The 21,815-nt window shown below is 37.0% G+C and overlaps 1 protein-coding gene across 1 annotated transcript in view; it reads left to right on the top strand.

The window, feature by feature from the left end:
- The first annotated feature begins 675 nt into the window (after positions 1-675).
- The window catches only part of LOC114473362 (whirlin-like), a 35,249-nt gene continuing 14,109 nt past the window's right edge, over positions 676-21,815 (top strand). Inside the window, exons 1-2 of the mRNA XM_028462933.1 lie at positions 676-707; positions 21,175-21,387. Of these exons, the coding sequence (XP_028318734.1) occupies positions 678-707; positions 21,175-21,387 (243 nt within the window). The 5' untranslated portion in view covers positions 676-677. The remainder of the gene's footprint in view (positions 708-21,174; positions 21,388-21,815) is intronic.

Raw genomic sequence — 21,815 nt, 5'->3', positions numbered from 1 at the left:
TAAAGCAGGACGCTCTGTGGCAACGTTATTTCCTCATATCTCCATCATCTAACTCTGTCACGCTTTACAGCGATGATGATGATGATGATGATCATCAAGGAGAGAGATTTTAACTGTGACTCGGACAGAATGTGGCCAATCCTCAGTCACACTGCAATAATCTGATCAAAACAACCTGTTACATTGTTTATCAATGAAGGCGTTTCAAATTCAAATTGAACTTAATCATTTTCATGGATTTCAATGACATTTACAAGCGTTGGAAAAACTCCATGTTCCATGATTTCTAGACAGCCCAAAAAAAATGACATCACCGCCTCCTTTCCTTCAGCCCGCCTTCATTCACACTATGTGGTTTTGCTCTACTTCCACGCAGTGGGCGTGTCAGGAACCTGGACCAGAGAGAGAAACGTGTAACTGCAGTTGCGCAAAAAAGCGCTTAAGTCCAGACAGGAGAATAGACCCCTTAGAGAGTTCCAAAATTCATGTATTAAATATGATTTGTTTGGCGTTTTAGGGTAAACGGGCTGTAACTCAAAGCTAAGTGAGAAGCCAACGTGCATTCACAGCATTTATTATACAGAAATTACAAGTACTTTATTAATTCTGCTTATTCTGCATGTAAATCAGTGGATGGAGAACATGAGTTTGCATTTTCCTGTTTCTGCAGATTCTCAATGGACCTCGGAGCCTCTGCAGCAGGAAAGGTAAGGATGAACAGCCTTTTCCTCCCTGTGTGTGTGTGCGTGTGTGAGAAAGCGAGGCTGTTGACGGCTCCACCTGCTGTGTTTCAGACTGTGTTTAATGGAGGAGATGAACGAGCTGTTCTTGTTGAGTGTCTCCATTAAACTGTCAGATCAGTAGAACCCTTAAAACTGGGTGTGACACTGAAGATGGAGTGAATTCTAGGGTTCGTCAAACATTTAATGCATTGAATGTTGCATAATCTGCAGGTATTAGTAGATATAAAGGGAGTAATCAGACTGATTTGTCCCAGTTCGGTCCATAAGATCCTGGAGAGATCAGAAGTAGGTTCCTCCGATTTTATGTTTTTAATTTCCAAAATTCTTTGGTTTCTTTTCTGTTTGATCATATTTCCCTGTTAAGATGACTTCACTGGCTTTTAAACTTCCAGAAATCATACCAAACCTGCTAAATAGGGTTAATATTGTCAACTCCTGTTATTAATTTTATATTTTGTTTCAGATGATTAAAAAGCTCCTATTTTTGATTAAAACATTACACAAGATTATCAAAGTCAAAGTGTTTATTGTCATCTGTACAGTTAGAAACACGTTTCCCTGTACAATGAAATTCTTGCTTTGCCGACCGCCAGTGAATGCCTACGTAATAAAGGAATAAATAATAAAGGACTAAATCGAGATAAAAGAACTATAATAAATAACAGTGGCATGCAACACTGTTGTTCAACAAAAAAAAAAACCTGAACATTAAATACAAAACACCTGTACAATTAAAAATACAAATATATTAGCTATACAGAGGAGAGGTGATATATACAATGGTATGTGCAAAAAAGCTGTTTCATAATAGAGAGACATGGTGTTAGCTGTGCATGGGCGCATCTAAAGTACGAATGCAGGTGGTGTGCAAAGTACAGTGGAGAAGGGGGGGGGGGGGGGGTGAATGAATAGTTCATTAGACTCCAATCACTTATTTAGGAGTCTAATGGCCGAGGGGAAGAAGGAGTTTTTGAGTCTGCTGGTCCTGCATTTCACACTTCTGTACCTCCGGCCTGAGGGTAGAAGTGTGAACAGTCCGTGTTGGGGGTGAGTGGAGTCCTTGATGATGGCGGCAGCTCTCCTGTGGACTCTGCGCTTGTAGATGCTCTGCAGAGAGGGCAGAGGAGACCTGGTGATCTTCGTAGCAGTCTTCACTACTCTCTGCAAGCGTTTGCGGTCCATGACAGTGGTGTTGCCGTACCACACGGTGATGCAGCTGGTCAGGATGGGCTCAACAATGCAGCTGTAGAAGTTGCTGAGGATCTTTGAGGACATCCCAAATTTCCTCAGCCTCCTCAGGAAGTACAGCCGCTGTTGAGCTTTCTTCACCAGCTGTGTGGTGTTGAGGGTCCAGGTGAGGTCGTCTCTGATGTGGACCCCAAGATATTTGAAACTGCTCACCCTTTCCACTTCCAGCTCCTGGATAGACAGTGGCTGATGAGGACGCCTCTCCTTCCTCATGTCCACTATCAGCTCCTTCGTCTTTTCCGTGTTGAGGGTGAGGTTGTTGTCTTCACACCATGTCACCAGACTGGACACCTCCCCCCTGTAGGCCGCTTCGTCTCCGCCAGTGATACGTCCTATCACTGCGGTGTCGTCCGCAAACTTCAGGATGGTGTTGTCCTTGTGGGAGGCGACACAGTCGATTATGTTGCAAGAGCAATGTTAGCCACACAGCTAACCCTAACAGTAAAGATCCCATAGAAATGTGTGATATTGTCCTAAAACATTATTTATGAAACCTTTATTTATGATTTTCCTGAATCTCACACAGCCATGTAGAAGTGTGCATTGCCATGAATCTGACGATACGATATCTCTCGATACTAAACAATACATTGCGAACATCACAATATCAATAATTACAAATTTCACCTTTACAAAATGGTATGAAATACAATTTAGTTCATTTTTTCCTCATTTTGTGAGAACAAGTAAATGGTTACTAACTGTAATTCAAGTACAAATATCAAAAACAAGTTGTATGTTTATCAAACTGTTAATTTACATTTTTCAAAAAAGTTTAACTTTTGCTTCTATAACAGATTGTGATTCTGTTTAGTTCTTGAATTCTTAACCACATACATTGTTAAAAGTGCCCAGTATGTTTTATTCAGTGTTTCCCAAACTTTATTGCCCTCTGTACCCCTTAGCCTTTATTTCTTAAAAGAACCCCTCAGCTCATGTTATGCATAATTTATTTGTGTCTTTCCTGTGTCTCGTTAAACATTAACTTTGAGTTTAGACCTTTTTTATTCATTTATTTCTGATGTTTTGCTGATTTTTGGTGTATTTTAAAGAGTTGTGCCACAAATTATGATAAAAAATCTACAGTGTTTAAAAATAAACTGACAAATGTTTCTGTGTACCTCCTGAGAGGTGTTCAAGTACCCCTAGGGGTACACGCACCACTGTTTGGAAACCACTGTTTTATGAATAAAAGCTCAACTTCCAGCTAAAATGCATTGAGGAGCAGAGCTGGATTATATAAATGGACTACACTAGGCAGACTTTTCCATCCATGTTATTTATGAATTGAAAAGTGAAACTTATCAAAGTTACTGTTAAGAAGTTAATTCACATTTTACATAGCGTAGTTTTGGTTACAAGTTGGTTCTTTGTATGCCAAAACAAGTTGTCGTATATTAAACACACAATTTTTTTAATATAATTATTTAGATGTTATTACCCGGCTCTATTAAATGCTATTAAGTTATCCTTATTTTATCCATTGCCGAGTGTCATTATAAAGGCAGTAGTAGCAGTAAATCACCAATAGGTATCAGCATTGCTATGTAAACAGAGCAAATGAGATGAATGTTGCAAACTGATGCATTTTGCAGAAAATCTTAATTAAATATGTTGATTAAATTGAATAGTTAAATAAGTAGTCAAATATACAAATATACTCGGTTTATTTATTTCATTAAATGTAGTTTTACAACAAAAACAATATTTGATCAAAGTCAGGAGAAAAATGCCACAAAGACCTTTTTATTTTATCAACATTTTGTAGTATTCTGTAGTATTTTTAAAACCACATTAAAGGTGCAGTCTGCAACTCTCAGATCACTCTCTCCCCCTCCCTCTCTCCCCTGCTCTCTTGCCCTGCCTCCAAACTTTCCAAAGTCCCTCCCTCAGAGGAGCTAACAAGCTAACGCTAGCCAGACAGCACCATCACAGTAATATAACATGCTCTGTTAAAAGCATATTACTGCAGCGCTTCTCTCTCTATGTGCACACACCTCAGCAGCAACAACACAGTGTCACTTAAAGCAGCTACACGGAGGCTGCTACGCGCACGTGAACACATTCACCACAGAGTTGTAGTGTAACAATTACAAATCAAATATAATGTCAATCAAGCAGCAGTAATTACCTTTCAAGCAGAAAAGTCACCAATTCCATCGTCTATTCCTCCAGACTAAACACTGTAAAAAAAAGACAGTGCTCAAGCTCCGGGAAAGGGGCGGGGACTGTGAGGAACAGCTGTCAGACAGCCCATCAAACACAATCCTGGCTCTGATTGGTTCTTTTTGCTCGGTCGCGGTCCATTCTGGCAATCTGCCAAAGGCTGCAGGCGCAGCAGAGGGCGGGGCTCAATGAGTCTGTTTTTTTCACACAAATTACTAGTTTGATGTAAAGCTGTCCTTACATAGTGACAGCTTTAGCAAATATGACAAAAAGTCACTTTTATAGGAGTTGCAGACTGCACCTTTAAACTACACTGTCCCTCTAAGAAAGTCAGCTGAGCTGCTGTGCAGTGGAGCAGCGAGTTAAAATAGTGATTGGCTGATTGCTCAAAGTCTCTCAGTGCTTCCAACACTCAGAACTGAAGGAGTTTTATAGAGAACAGACAGACACCTGCACTGAGCGTCTGACAGACAGCCACTAGCACAGAGGAAGCAGCACAGATACTCAAACTGCGTGCACTGGGAGAGCACTTACTGTAACTGACTGGCATTAATGTGACGTAACATAACGTTAAGATAAACGTCACTATTTTTAGTTCATTAAAAAATATTGTTATATTAACATTTAAAAATTATAGATAGGATATTTTTATATTTTAATTTATGTTTTTTTTTTGGTCCCTCTGTCTGGGCTTCCCCCCCCCCCCCCCCCCTCCAATCAGGCCCCAGGCACATGCCTAGTTTGCCTTTACGTTAATCCGGCTCTGATGAGGAGTGAGATGGTTTAACATGGTCTGACGTGTTTCACTGACACCTAGTGATTAGATGTTTACGTGCTACTGTATATGCATATGCATACGCAATTAAATGTCAGGAGGTTTTTTTTTGTTTAAAAAAAATCTATTTGAATCGATACGATAATCACGCAGTGAAATATGGCAATAAGTTTTTCTTCCACTCTTATTAAAATGATGACCAGTTCAGCTACTACACCATTAACTAAACCTGTCTTTGTGCCGGAGCCCTTTTTTTGGATTTGGATGAAGTCATAATAAAAACACACTTCAGAAGAAGCTCTGCATTCATTTTCAGTCACAGAAAAACATCATCACTACTTTCTAGACATTCAATCACTTGTTTTCCAGTGAAAAATAGTAAATGTGTGATATTCTTGATATTTTTGTGTGTTGTGGCCTGATTTTTAAAAAGGAGAGAGAATATATTGCTCAGTTCAATCAGATCGTCCAGTTTCCTATTAATCAGATTAATAAACTGTCCATGTACCCAAAGCTGTGGAGTGGAGACAAGGAAATAAATTCACTCCGTGCGTGTAAATGAAGACACACTCACCGCCAGCAAGCAGAAAGCAGAGCGCCTTGGGGCCTCCTGCTGTGACTAGTGATGAGGAGGACATCAGTTCAGATGGAGACGAGCTTTTATTGAGCACTTGATGCTGAGAGAATGTCTCCAACATTGCTTTTAAAAGCAGCTTAAAAACCAGCAGGAGAGTTTGAATGAAACGGGGTTTATTTGTCGACGTGTCCTGGTGTTGCCTTTAAACGCTCGTCACAGGTGGGAAGTGACGTCAGGCTTGATTTGAAGGGAAATGTAAGGGTTGTTCCTCATGTTTTAATGTCAGTTTGTGTGATTCATGGCCTTCAGTCAGTTATTACCTACTTTGTTTAGTTAATAATTCTGCCCAGCCCTCCTTAGACTTATTATGTGAAAGCAGGGTTCCTGCGGATCCTTAAAAAGTCTTAAAGGAGACATTTTAAATCCTTCCTTTTTTACATATAAATCATACAGTTGTGGTCTATATAATGCGGAACTGCAATGCTTGGGTCTGAATTCCTCATTATTATATTTATTATTTTTATTAATATTATATATTATTACGTTTGTTCAGAAGCGATTGTGTCCGTATACTGACTCAGTCTGATTGACTACTAAGGCGATGGTGCACGGGAGCAGACGGAACGGTTTATCAGTTTGGTTCCAGTAAAAAGTGACCATAAATGGACTGATATGCAGACATGGGGCAGTGATGATGTGATTTCATGTGGAGATGGAAACTTGTTCGTTGAAACTGATCAGAATACACAGAAACCTCCGTTAGCTGGAGTACAGCAGCCCACGTACCTGCCCGTTCTGATTGGCCGAGTCGTCTGAAGGGCACCCTCATCAGCCAATAGGGTGCGGCCTATGTCACGGAGCGGTCTTTATGTGAATTTTTCTTGGAAAATTGCTAAATTATTGCAATGCGGCCAATACGGCGGTGCGTTCAATAGCCTGTAAAATACGGTACTTATCTGAGATCACAGAAAGACGAGGATTGATTTGTTTGCAAGCCTTCACACTTCACCACGTTTTGCATTTGTAGTTTCTTTTAATTTGAAATCACAAAGTCTGCGAAGATCTCCGAGGATGCAGCAGCTACAAAAATGTGACAAAACCTTGTTTCAGATGAAGCCAAAAAGGTGTGTTTGAATATTCATGGTCAGTGCACAGCTAGGGGGGTGTGTGTGTGTGTCCGTGTGTGTGTGTGAGACGAACACACACAAAGAGAAGAGGGGACAGTGTTAGGAATATAAGATAAATGTCTGCAGGACTTCAGGGTTCAGCAGAAGAGAGGGAGGTGATAACTCACACCTCTGCTACTTGTCGCTTTAAACCTGCCTCATTAGTGTGTGTGTGTGTGTGCGTGTGTGTGTGTGTGTGTGCGTGTGTGTGTGCGTGTGTGTGCGTGTGTGTGTGTACGTTTTCTGCATGAGTATAAATCTCCTGTTGGGATTATCACCTCCTCCTTTCTAACAAACATGCTCAGATCTTTGTTTTTCTCCTTCCCATGGCCCCGCCTCCCTGGGTTCCATCCAAGGCTATAACAGCCGCCCAAAGGCCAAACCTCAGCAATAAGCTAATTAATTAGCAATAGGTCACGCTGCACTTCTCCTTTATTGTTGCAGCTCAGAGGGCGATGAGGCCTTTACCCTTCAACAGACCAACAGATAAACGTGTTACAGTCCACGTCCATTTGGCTTCCACGCTTTTTAAATTCACTTTAAAGGACCATCACAAGACGGCGGTCGATTCAGAGGACCGTTCGAATAAACCAGACGCCACATTCTGCCCCAGGTTTGATGTTGTGCAGCCAAAATAAACACAAATGATTTGAAAAACATAAAACTTGATTGAAGGAAAATGTATAAAACAACAACAATGTACAAAGTGAAAACAAAAACACCAAAGATGATGACAAATATGCACAAAGGTAACGTAACAACAATGAAAAAAACAACAAAACACAAAGTGAAATGAAATGAAAAAATACATAAAACTACACAAGACAAGTACACATGTACACAACACAAACATAATGACAAGAAATTACATTCAACACACAAAAGATCATCAAAATGACTCCAGAATTACAACAACAGATAACGAAAAGGACAACTAAAACTTGTCATTCAAAGTTGAACTTTACAGCACAGATAAGAACGAAATTTCATTGCATTGGCTCGTATTGCAGGATAAAAAAAAAACAGCAGCAAGTATTTACATAAGGTAAGTAGTATTTAAAAAATTATATAAAATAAGGTGCAGATATACAGTAAATAGGTATCAAGAGGAAAAGTCATGCTTAAGATTCCTATACAGATATAGAAGTATATTGCATTTTTTTTTTGTGATGCATGTTATATTGTTTATTTTTTCCTGTGTCATGTGTAAGAAGCACAAAATGACTCTTAACACACAAAACAACAAAAATACACAAAAATATTTCAAAAACACACAAAAAATCAACAACAAAAACAGAAAATGAGAGAAAAATACACAATTCGACTCCAAAAATACAGATAATGGCACAGACTAAGAGAAGACTTATTACAAAAACAACTATATATCAGTGACGTGCAGTCAAGGTTGGCAGTGCCTACTTAAGGGTGAATTGATATTATGATTATTTGTTTTCATTATAATATATTTATAAATTATGTATTTCTCCATTTCCGATAGCTTACAGTACCTACAAGTTTGAAAGTATCAGCATTTTGTGCTTTTCATAGCCCAAATTACGAAACATTGCTATTTCCGGGAACAGTCTCACTTCGTTGTAAGGCAGGAGGAGGCCACACCCTCTCTCAAAAGCACATTGCTGCTCTGCCTCTGTTCCCATAGCGTGTTTTTATGTTTGCACATGCTCAGTCAGTTCCCCAATATGAAAACCATTTACGTCTAAAGGCAGCTCTCTATGCTGCCTTTAGACGTAACCGTGCTATGCTAAATGCTATACCTAAGTTCACAGTACATTAGTGAATTGATAAAGCGTGGCTGCTGCTACGTTCTCTAGCTAGTGGATGGGATAACACTACAGTCAGTATGACAGCGCTAGAGACGATAAAGAAACTTTCTTTTGAGGAAAAACGACAGCTTTTAAAAGATGGAGACCAACACCTGAGTTACCAGACCTTCAGGAAAGAAAAGGTCTGAAAATTATTGGTATTTTTCACAATGAATGGAATAAAAGGAAGGATTGACTTTGTGGATGCTCCTCACTGAGGCTGTTCTGAGTTGTTGTTGTTGTCATTTTCTCCGTGTTTGTGTTTCCAACACAAACAACGGATGTGCTGCCGTGTCATGAGATATATCTTGTTGGGAGATTATGGAGGCTATATTAAATAATTGTTTATGTTTCTTTAATGGTGTTTATGATGTTGATTTTGTTAGATGGCTAAATACTTGTTCATGTGGATCTTGATGGGTTTTTTCTTTCTTGTTATGAATTTTTTGAATTATATTTTGATAAGCGCATTGAGATGGTGGTTGTAAATTGTGCGATACAAATAAAGTTGAATTGAACTGAGTTAACACTTGCCAGCAGAAACATATGGAATTGTCATTGGTGTTGACATTGGTGGTCTCGATTTGCAACGCCCTGCCTACCCTACCCTAGTGCTCACGGCAGTCACTGCTATACATGAACACAAAAACACAGAAACACATGAAACAGCAATAAAAACGGAAAATGTGGGAAAGATATACAAACAAATACATAAAATGACTTGAAAAACACACATAATGACAACAAAAATGCACAAAACTACAACTACAAATGTACACAACAACAATAACAAACTACACTAAATTACTATTAACACAAAAAACAAAAAAAAACTCAAAATGACTCATAAAACACACAAAATGACAACAAATATACACAAAAAGATTTCAAAAACACACAAAAAATAAACTGAAAATTGAGCAAAATATACAAAATGACAAAATATACACACTCCAAAAATAGACAAAATGACAACAGAAATACTAAAGACTACAAAAACACACGGAAAGATAAAAACAAAAAATGTAGAAAATAATCTACAAACAACAAAAATACATAAAATGACTCCAAAAACACATAAAACAAGAAATATACCAAAATGACAGGAAAATCCAAACCCTTTGTCCTTTGCTGTAATAATGTATAGATTGGTCATTATATTAACAGCTGACATAAATGATTATGATATGGTTTTTGCTGTGATAGAAGTTGCTCGTCTCTAATAATGATTATATAAGTAATTCAAAAGAAATCCTAGTATAAATGTGTGTTTTTGACTGATGTGGTAAGAAGTCCTTGAGCTTGTGGTCAGTTAGAATCTGTGCAGAATTTCACAAAACAAGTGAGAGGAAGCAGAAATGTGTGATAAATGATAAAAATGTTGATACTGAATGTTCAGAGAGATGTGCTGCAAACCTGTGAAGGTCGAGGTTTTTACGTTACTTTGAGTCTGAACAAAAAGCAGAAAACTCTGTCAGCTCACTTTAAGTGCTTCATGGATCAATGAATAAGTCTGAAACGTTGGGCCAGTCGTAAACGCACAACCCGACTCGGGTCCATATCTGTTATTTTTAAAATGATCCTCATTGTATGTTTTTAAGCCAATTTTATGTGTTTTGCCGTGCTGAAAGTGTTTTATTGTGCTGAAAGTGTTTTTTTGTGCTGAAAGTGTTGCTGTTGAGGCCGTGTCAAAAAATAATTCATGTCACTGCTTCAGGACAGACAATAAAGTTTATTCATTTGGTTCTATTTTATTCTATGCTAACAGATGTAGCAAACAACACATTGTCCGAACACTCTGGTCCTCATTTATCAACCTTGCGTGAAAACGGGTGTAAATCTGTTCACATTTGGTCGTACAACTGCGGCGGCTGAATTCAATCATCATTAACTACTGTTTCGGAAGCCCCGCCCACTGAGGTCAAACAAGAAAAGAAGTTTTTCCCAGATGAAAATTGGCATCTTCACAGCTGACGTGGAGCAAAATAAAGATGTGCTTTTTGAACGTGTGAAAAGCAGAATTAAAGAGTAAAGTCATTTAAACGCTCTGTGGAAGAGAATCAGTTAACGGGCAGGTGAAGTCTGCCCCCCTGTGTGCGATGCAAGAAACTTCACAGCAGAGGTCCTGCAGACACACATGGATATGACATTTATATCAGATTTTTTTTAAATGAACAATCAAAAGTGGTATTAGTAATAACGTGGGGGTTTTTATATTAATTTTCTTTTGTTCATTTTGTTTTAATAATCTGTTTTATCTATTCTGAATATGTGTCTGCTTATGCTTAAGTGACAGTTGTGGTTTGTTTAAAATAATGTTATTTTCAGTCTCACTCAGATTCTCGTACACAAGCTCAGACCTGACGTGAGATCTGATTGTAACGTATGCTCACGTCATAATTTATGCTTTGAATGAACTCCTATTTATTTTGGTTTTTATCTTATTTTCTGTTTGGTTTTTGATTGTCAATGTTGTGTATTGTTTTTTAATTTATTTATTTATTTTAATTAACAATTAAAAACACCACAAAACAGTCACATATTTAAATGTGTACTAATAAAATATTTAATAAACGTCGTCTGGTCGGTTTTCATTCAAATACTTAAATCATTTTTATTTATTGGATATGTTCAGCACTTTGTTTTTACTATTTCAAGAGCAGAAAAAAAACCTTCCAGGTTTATATATTGACAGTTTACATTTTTTTACTCACTGTTAACCTAAATTAAAAGCAAAGGAAATTTAACTGTGTTCTCATTTGGATTATTTAAATTATTTATACATTAAAAAAAAAAACCTGCCCAATTTGATCATAAGTAAGGATTTGAGCCAAGTTCGTCCCTTTCCTTTTGGGTCTTGGGGATCATGCTGCGTAGGGAGAGGAAAGGCCTCTATTGAGAGGTTGTGCTCCTGAACCTTAACAATGCAGGTTCTGTCTGACTACATCCAGCTGCCCTGTAACTTATATATAAAATATTAAAGATCTTTTGTTGTATACGTGGTCTGTTAACTGCTGGAGAGGTAAAGTTCAACAAACATTGTTGTTGGAGCCTAATGGGGAAAAATTAGTTTGTGGCAGGGATTCGAACGAGCGACCTTTGTATCAAGAGGTGAGTTTAACGGTTGAGCTATACATGCACACAGAAATTGACCTTTTTTTTTAACATTAACTTATGCAAAAGAGAGTACCGGCACTTTTTTTGAGCACTTAAAGCATTGCACAAATTGAAACTAAAACTAAGATTTCTAAAAGTTAAAATAAAATAAATGAAATTATATATTTCTTTTTTTCAAGTGCAAACAATATTATGTGCAAAACCAAATCAAAGTTCTACTGTCAATACAGTGTGCAAATAGCGCAAACAGAGCCTGACCAAGTATGTCATGAACAACATGCTGCGACTCCACAGCCATGTTCTTTTAACTGTTCATAACATAAACTACTTCTTCCACAAATTGAAACTACAACTCAAATTTACTCCTCGATCCTCCTCTTCTTCATTTCCTTCTCCTGCTTTAGGTTCTGGCAGGCTAGACGTAGCAAAGGTGCATTACTGCCCCCACAGGTCACAAATACAAGTTTGGATGGCTTTTTGTTTTACTTTACATATTGAGCATATTTTTATTATTTGTGTGTGTGCGCGTGCGTGTGTGTGTGTCAAATATCTCCCGGACGCGGTGCCAGTTTGACTTGAAACTCGGTCGACGGGTTCCAAATACCCCGAGTGTGTGTATCTGTTATTTTGGTGTAATTTAGTAATTTCAAAATGTTTATTTTAATTTTATTTCACTTCTGGACGGCCCCGAAATGAAACCTATTCAACTTTTGACCTCAGGGTGTGAGGGGGCGCTAGCGCACATCTATGTCTATTTCACAGCACAGCTCACTTCCGGTGTGTGACAGAGCTTCTGTGGACTTCTCTTTAGGAAACATACTTTTTCTCTTTTTTTAACTATTCCTACCCTAACAATAATGTTTCGAAACGTTTATTTTCATGTTAGTTTGACCTAACGCTATTTAGACCGGGCGGACCTCACCCGGAAGTTGTATAACGGGACCACCATTTAGTCTGGTTACAGTCTGTGTCACGACACACGTCCGTAGCGTGGTAGTGCGCTCCCGTGGACTTCTCTTTTGAGGAAACATACTTTTTACTGTTCCTTATTGGTGATAATGTTTCAAAACGTTTATTTTCATGTTAGTTTGATCGTACGCTATTTAGACCGGACAGACCTCACCCGGAAGTTGACGGAAATGGCGGCTGTGTTGAAAGCTGCACATTTCTTCGCGACGTATGTGTGAGAACCAACGGAGGAGATCAGAGTCCAGGTAGAGAGTCTCACACCCACATCGATCAGGTGTGCTTCACTATCGATCACCGTCTACGTGACATGCGTGCAGGTATGTGAGCGTATAACGGACCACCATTTAGTCTGGTTGCAGTCTGTGTTACTACACCCGTCCATAGGGTGGTAGTGACTGCAGTGTTACGCTCTGAGTCAGATCTAAGTGTTTACATGTTGCTACATAGTGAAGGTCACCTGATGATTACTGCAGCTTCATCTAACTACTGACAATAGAGAAGTTTAGTGAATGGACTGGTGTGCATGAATTTAGAATGGATTCACCCCCCAAACACACACACACCAAACAACAAAAATATGAAAATGACTCAAAATACACAAAACTAATGATTTATATAAAAAATACACAAAAGAAAACAGAGATGCGAAAAACTACACTAAAAATAGATACAAAATGACTCCTGAATCACACTTCAAATGCAACAAAAAACAATCATTATACAAAAAATGCACAAATGACGTGAAACAAAAAAACTAAACAATATTTATACAAGAAGTACACAAAACGATAACAGAAATGCATAAAAATATACAAAAGGCTCCAAAAACACACACAATGACTCCAAAAAACATATATTACAGAAAAATACACCAAACGAACAAAATATTAAATGAATAATAATTTTTAAAAAAAACACATTTATCATGCATGTCTCATGGAATTAAACCAGGAAAATTGCATACGCTATTTTACTGTGCACCTGCAAGTGTACCCCTTTATAATGCTACAGAGTATGTTGTTATTATGCTCATAATTGATAACTCTACTTAAGCGCCCACTATATGAATACATACTTCCGACGGGCACTGTACTGGTCTTAAAAAAACATACATTACATTATGAAAATGGCTCAAAATACACAAAACTGAATATTTATACAAAAAATGACTCCTGAATTACACTTCAATAGCAACAAAAAACAATAATTATACAAAAATACAAGACTCCACAAAACAGCAAACATTTATGCACAGAAACACAACAAAAAGATACACAAATACACATGACTCCAAAAAACGTATGTTACAGAAAAATACACCCAACAAAAAAATATAAAAGTGATGACGAAGTCATGTCCCGTAGAATTAAACCAGGAAAATTACACACACATTTTGCACCCGCAAATATACTCATTATGCTCCCACATGAATGCATACTTCCGACGGGCACTGTACTAGTATTATAAAAGCATGGACAGGTGGGCTCTGCATTAATAATGGATTATTTATTTATTTATTTGTTTGTGCGTTCAGTCAAGTGGTTTTCTTCAATTAAAAGCCTCTGTAGAGGAGCATCCTTTAATTGCTTTGACACAACATTCTTTGTCAGCAACCGTGGGAATTACTGTCCAACTGATTATTTACGCCGCAGCGCCATTAACAACTAAGAGCATGAAATATTGATGGTGTTTAATGGAGCTGCGACTACGCAGAAAACAAAGGCGCTGAGAAAGTCATTCATTAAAGAGAAATTCAGCGAACACACAAATATGAGCAGGGCTTCAGTTCGCTGCACTGGGGGAGAAAAATCAAGGTAAATTCTGCCGTTTATTGAATTCAAATGATGATAAAAGCAGTAAATTAATTTTAATAAAAGGTCAAATCTTACATTAACCACTAGGGGGACCTAAAGCTGAATCCTTATCAGACTAAAGTTAGTACATATTAACATACACAAAACTAAACATGACCAACATAAACAAAATAATAGTCCAACTAAAATCCTGGAAGCTTTATTACATAGGCCCTTTGTGTTTTGTCATTTTGTGTAATTTTGGAGTCATTTTGTGTATTTCTATTATTCTATTCTATTCTGTTCTATTATTCTATTCTATTATTATGTTGTGTATTTGTCTATATATCTATGTTTTGGGTGTTTTTTATTTTTTGTGTTTTTTCTGTCATTTTGCGTATTTTTGTTTGATTTCAATGATAATAATTGTGTTGTATTTTTGTGTGTTTTTGTTGTTCCTTTGTGTATTTTTTTGTTTCTGTTGATATTTTGTGAGACTTTTGTTGTTTTGTGTGTTTATAATAATTTTGTTTTATTTGGTGTAATTTTGTTGTTCCTTTGTGTATTTTACTAGTTCCTTTCTGTATTTATTTGTGCCTTTGTGTGTTTCTTTAAATTTTGTGAGTCTTTTTATTTTTTTTGTGTGTTTTTGAAATCTTTTTGTGTATTTTTTACTAATAATAATTTTGTTGTGTTTTTGTTTTTCCTGTGTGTTTTTGTTGTTCCTTTGTGTGTTTTTGTTGTGAGGAATGTTTTTAGTTTATTTTGGGTTTTATATCCCTTCCTACTTCTTGAGTTACATATTACACTCTCACCACTTGTCCACGTCTGCTTTATGTGTTATCTTTATTCAGGGTTTGTACTTTCATTCAGCATGAACATGAACGATGCCCACACAGGGACGTTAATGTTCCCCTGCATCATAAAACATAAACTCAGTGGATTAATTTTCCTCTTGATACCACGGAGAGAAACCAGCTGTTTTATCCTGAAGTTTCCACAGCTTAAAAGGCTTCAGACGGCTTTATTCAGAACACTTTTAGTTTGGATTGAACCCAGACATGACGTTAAACCCAGCAGCAGCTCTGCTCTTTTTAATGCACTTCTATGTTGGAAGCAGCCTTCTTGAATCGTGGAGCATTAGTCATCATCATGATGTTTACAAAGAGGTTTGTGAGCACAGAGTGGGCTCTTTATAGACCGCTGGTCCTTTCATTATTAGCATAAAAGCTGGTGTGAGCTATTTACAGTTCTATAGAATTCATAATAGATCTTTATAAAGAGGATATTCTCAGCTTTTATTACAGCGGTGAACACAACACAAACATGTGACTCTTTGATCCAAGGGTCGCTCCACAGCTACATGCACACCTTTGCGACAGTATCAACCGATCACTGTAAAATCCCAATATAACAGTGACACTAAGGGTGCTTTCACACATATAGTCCCATGTGACCATGTGAACAGTATGAGAAAGAGAGACGAGTAAAATAATTGAATAATGTGGGAGTAATACAGAAGGGAGTGTGGAAATGTGTGTGATGTGTTTGTGTGCTGACAAAGCGGCTCTGAAGATGGATGAATGGATGGATATTTGTGTGTGTGCTGCCTGATGGAGCACTGGGTTGCGAGTGTGTGTGCGTGCCTGTTGCCGCGATGACAGTGTGTGTGTTGCTGCTGAGCCGTCACTGATGGAGTTGCTCCGTTCCTCAGACAAAGGTCTTCTCTATGTTTTTTGCTGCCTCTGCCATGATATAAGTTTGAGGAAAGTGAATTTGTAGACAACCGTGTGCAGCCACAGGGCTGGTCAGCAGGGAGAGATGAAAGACCACCCAATCACCCCATAAACACCTGTATAACCCTCACAGGGCCTATGAGAAGGATTTATTAAGGTGAAAAAGTGACTTCGTTTTGCTTTAATATTTTTGTTTGTTTTCTTTGGTGTAGTTTGTTTGCAGTTAGTGTCTGGGATTTGTTGTGTATTTTGGAGTAATTGGGGATACTTTTCTCTCTTTTTTTTTTTTTTACACGTTTTTGGAGCTGTTTCTATAAGTTTATGTTTTCCTTTCATGTAGTTTTGCTGTTTTGTTTTGTAATTTTGTGTTTTGTTTTTTGTATCTTTCTCCCTCATTTTGAGTCACTTTGCCATTATTTCATGTGTTTTTGGATATTTTTCCCTCATTTTCAGTGTTTTTGTTGTTGCTTTTTATACTTTTTTGTCATTTTGTTAATATTTGTTTTCCTTTGTGTAGTTTTTCTGTTTTTTGTGTGTATCTGTAATTTTGTGTGTTTTTGTTATTTGTATTTTTAGAAGAATTTTTGTGAGTTTATCTTTTCCTTTTATGTAATTTTGCTATTATTTTACGTGTTTTAGGAGTTTTTTTAGATGTTTTTTCCCTCATTTTGAATGTTTTTGTAGTTGCTTTTTATATTTTTTCATTCTGTGAATGATTGTTTTCTTTTGTGTAGTTTTTCAGTTTTTTGTAACTTCCCTAATTTTAAGTGTTTTTGGAACCATCTTTGAGTTTGTTTTCCTTTTGTGAAATTTTGCTCTTATTTCACGGGATTTTGAAATAATTTCAGTTATTTTTCCCTCGTTTTTGTAGTTGATTTTTATATTTCTCTGTCATTCTGTGTATTTCTGTTGTTTTGTGTGTTTGTTTTTGTATTTTTGTGTCATTTCATCTGAGCAATGAGGTTTTTCTGCGATCCTTGTAGTGGTTCCCAACCTTTTTAATACCAACAATTTTTGAAAACTCAGACATTTTTTTTCTAGAATGATTTTTTTTTTTTTAATTGTTTTGCTGCATCAGATTTTCTTTTTGACTGCATTTATTGTGAACTAGATTCATATTTGACAAAGTGAAATTATAGAATACAGTTGTTTAAGATTGTGTGTTTGAATTTTTAAATAGGAACAAATTAAAAAAATTATTTAAATTTTTCTGAAATTTCAGAAAAATTCCCCAAAATTGAAAAATGCTGCTTTATCTCATTTCTCCCCATGATCATAAACAAAACAAAACAACAATCAGGAATAAGGTTTGATGATAGTTTGTTCATGTCCACAGATTTCTGTTATATTAACTTAATAAAGCCTTACGCCAAAGTCTTTTTCTCAACACAAAAAATACAAAATGTATTAAAAAAAAGTAGATGAAAATATGTTTTACTTTATGATTAATCAATTAGTTAATTAGAAATAAAATAATAATGATAAATAGTAAAAAAAAAAATAATAATAATAATCTGATTTGGCAGTATGAAAATTGTCTTAATCACCTAGAACTAAACAGCTGAACCTTTGAATAACTGAGTCATGTGTGGATGGCGCCCTCACTCCACGTGATTGACAGCAGAGTTCATCATCGTCCTCCAAGTGTCCGTCTGTCGTCTGAGGCAGGTGACCTGTTCGTGCGTTCCCGTCCTATTATTTTGCTTTGTTAAGTAACCTCAACATAAATAATCATAACTTCACGCAGAGATGAGGATTCTCTGCTCTACTTCATCAGCAAACACTTCTACGGCTGATTAAAATCCTCGCTGGAGGAGAGTGGAGGAGCAGGGGTGGACTATAAGGTTCATCATGTGATTGGGTTGATTTTCTAATATAAATTAAATATCAACCTTTGAATTACAGAATAATCTGTAATCTAAAGCCAGTGGGACAATGAGTAGATCATAGCTTTCTATCTCTTACCATAGAAGAAGAATATTTGGGCTCACAAACATGGGGCAAGATTAAATTATATCTGCTGCGCAGCAATGCTCGGGGCCAGGCAATTTTAGGCAAAATCAGGCAATTCTCAGCAGAGTGTAAGAAGATTAAAGAAAGGTATAAATCTAATGTGAATTTCACATCAGTTGAGGCTGAAATTAACAAGAAACATTCTTTTTGTCACTGAGTTATACGTGTTGTTCATTAGTTTTTTGGCTCCTTAAGTAAAAAACTGACATTTTTACATTGACTTAAATTGCATGAGAACAAAAAAAAAAAAAGTTTTTGAGATAAAATTCTACAATGACAATTAAAATGGACATTAAAAATGTATTTAGCAAGAATGTACAAATATGTTTGCATTACCGTTTCCAAGGCTGGTCGATATTATTGGCTGATTTTTGCGTTTTTTTACGTGTATCGGCATCGGCCGATGCAGGCCGCGGCCTTTGCCAATTCACATTATTTACAGAGAGCAGAAATATTTTTTCCTTGTTCTTGGTCTAGCTCACATTTGTTAATTTCAATACGTGTTCCTTTTTTTAAAAAATTGAGACTCGTAGCGTTTATCATCATTGTGTAATTTTTAAGATGTATATTGAGGAGTAGACTTAGTTTTTTGATAAATCAAAAACCCGTGTGGATGGTTTGTGTAAAACAGTCTGAAAATGAGCTGTAACAACCACAAATTGTGGGAGAAAATACTTTTGGTTTAATAGGTTTTACAGTTTTTGAAGAAAAAAACAAAGTGATGGACTTCATAATTTACAATAGGTTCAAATGTGCAAAAGTTTCTTCAGTGTCTGGGCTACATTTTGGTTAAAAATGCAAATCTGTAGCACATCTGGTTGATTTGTTGTTGGTTTGTTATAGAGGCTTGCTGTAGCGCCACCATTAGGACGAGTGGCCTGTTTTTGCAGTTATCTGGGATGAGACTGGACCTGTGTGCAAAATTTGGTGATATTTCATGCTTGGTAAATAGAATTTGCTTGGAAGAAGAAAAGAAAGAAGAACATGCAGGATAGGAATATGTTCTGGCCCCTAATGGTGTGTATTTTATTTCCAGGTGTTTCTTTTGATGAATTCCGATTTCTTTCTCCTATTTCTGTTGTTATTAAAGGCTTTGACTTTGAAGTGGTTTTTTTCCATTAAGCTCCTAATCAAAGACGAGCAGATTGACAGGAAGTGAAGCAGGGTGTGAGATGGAGCGGCTGGGGCTGCTTTCTATGATTGACAGAAGAAGAAGCAGCAGCAGCTGGCACAGATAAAGATGATTCCACCCACATGTGTGAACAGCAGCGTGTGTCCTGCTGCACGCTGTGGTGTGAGCGTCACCATGCTGATGATAATGGATGGTGGTTGGACAGTTTTCAAAAATTACCTACCCTGTCTTTAAGTTCACCTTCCATCCAGTCTGAAGTTTTACTCACTTTTGGTTTTAGTTTTGAACCTTTATTATTACTGTTCTAAAATATGTGATTTTTATGAGTTCTGAAGAGGAATATTTGTACAATAAAGGTTACATTTCGCACCCAATGGCACTCATTTATAGGGATATAACGATTAATCGTAAGGCAGTTAAAAATCGATTCATAGGTATTACAATTCACATCGATGCTGTGAAAATTGAATCGCAGCACTTTTTTTAACCAGCAGAGGGCGCTACCCAGAAGTGTTGGCGGCGAGCGAAATCTGCTAATACTTTCTTTCTGGCCATCTTCTACTCTTAAACATATTCATAAATGATTCCTTACCCCTTTAGCACCGAAAGAATATCTGTAATATTCCGTGAATATCTGTAAAAGTCACGTTTTTCTATTAGCTCTGTCTGCTAGCATAGCATCTCTTCTTCACTGCAAAATATCTGCATGCCAACCGACCACTGGGGTACCAGCGCCCTCTGCTGGTTCAAACAAATATCTGATCTAAATACAGTAAAATGACTGTTTTTTTTTTTTTTTTTTAATTGTTAAGGCACAAAATACATTTTCAGTTGCACTTTTAAAAAGAAAAAGAACTATTATGCAGTTTTGTATTGTTTACTATAGAACCAGAATTTAAATAATAAGCTTCTTTATTTGTATTATTCCTTTATTTATGTCATTCAAGATATATTTTTAGTTAAATTGCATTGTTTTGAATAGTTTATCAAGGGATTCTTTTGACAATGAAAAATAGTATAGTATTTTCCCAAAAAAAATAAAGGAATATTTTTCAGTAATTTATATACAGTCCCATTTTGTAAAATAAATCGTGAGAGAATTGTATCGTGAATCCAGTATCGTGAATCCAATCATATCGGGAGTTGAGTGAATCGTTACCTCCCTACTCATTTATCAACCTTGCGTGAAAAGGGTTAAGCTTAGGTGTGAAAACTGGAAATAAAGGAGCTCATTTAAACGTTCTGTGGAAAAGAATTAGCTACTGAGTAGGTGACGTCTGCCCCCCTGTGTGCGCTAAGAACAACTTTACAACAGAGATCCTGGAGACACACATTTCCTGGAGAAATGACATTTATATCGACCTCAGTTCACACGTTTTAGGCAATAAATATCACATGAAAAGAAATTAACAATCAAAACATTTTTTAAAAAGCCTAAAAAATGGCTAACTGTTGTCTGTGTTTATTATGCCTTCTGCCAATTTTACCAATAATTCATCACATTACGGATAAAATACCGCAGCTCATTTTTAAAAGTTTAAGGAAGTATTTACATTTAAAAGCATGAATGAGGTCCTGTTTCCTCCATAAAGCCCCCAGTGATGTGCTGTGAACCTATGTGCTACTGCTTAGACGGTAGCAGAGTTTATCAGCGGGGTCATATTGTATTCCGTGAAAGGAAAACCAAAAAAGTGGTAATAACTTTTTTATTCATTTTATTTAGTTTAATTTGTTTAATTAGTTTAATAATCCGTTTAGATCTGTTCTGAATGTGTGTCTGATTATACGTCAATTACAGCTCAGGTTTATTCAAAAATAGTTCATTTCCAGATTCAGTCCGATTTTCCTGTGCTGAACCACACATGTTTTAGAACCAATTTTGACCACATTTCGTTGTGTTTTCGTCCTTCCTCCAGCCGTCCTTCTACAAAGGCGTAGCGGGCTCTCAGGTGACCCTGTCCAGTCTGGTGAACCAATCGCGGGCCATGCTGGAGGAGCAGGCGCGCCACCTGCTGACGGAGTCCGAGCGTCAGACCATGGGCTATTACGTAGACGAGTACCGGGACGAACACGTGGGCGTGGAGCAGCTGGTGATGGCGCTGTTTGAGCTCCTCAACACGCACGCAAAGGTAAGGAGTTGGTGTATGTGTTAAAGTTTCATTTATTCAGGAAATTTACTTTTATCTCCTCACGTGTTTCGACTGTATTTAGCAAAAAATTTGCAAGTATTTGTTTGCACTACCGTTTACAGTCACACATGTTGTTGAACTGTAGGTTCAATCTTACATTAATGATAAATCTGTGTGGATGGTTTGTGTAGAACAGTCTGAAGATGAGCTGTAACAAGTTTGGTTTGAATTGAGCAAAAATTGTGGAAGAAAATATATATATAGGTTTAATATTAATAAAATTAATAAACAGAGGGTTGGAGTTCATAATTTACGATAGGTTTAAATGTACTAAAGTTCAGGCGACGGGGGGGCGTGGCCAGCCTGAGAGAACTGTCAAGAAGGAAAGAACTCATAAGGACACATTAAAGTGATCAGCAGACTCCTCT

This window comes from Gouania willdenowi, chromosome 12 (assembly GCF_900634775.1).
Source record: "Gouania willdenowi chromosome 12, fGouWil2.1, whole genome shotgun sequence".
Taxonomy (NCBI): domain Eukaryota; kingdom Metazoa; phylum Chordata; class Actinopteri; order Blenniiformes; family Gobiesocidae; genus Gouania; species Gouania willdenowi.
Note: the sequence above shows the minus strand (reverse complement) of the source record. Positions and strands in the feature narration are given on the sequence as shown.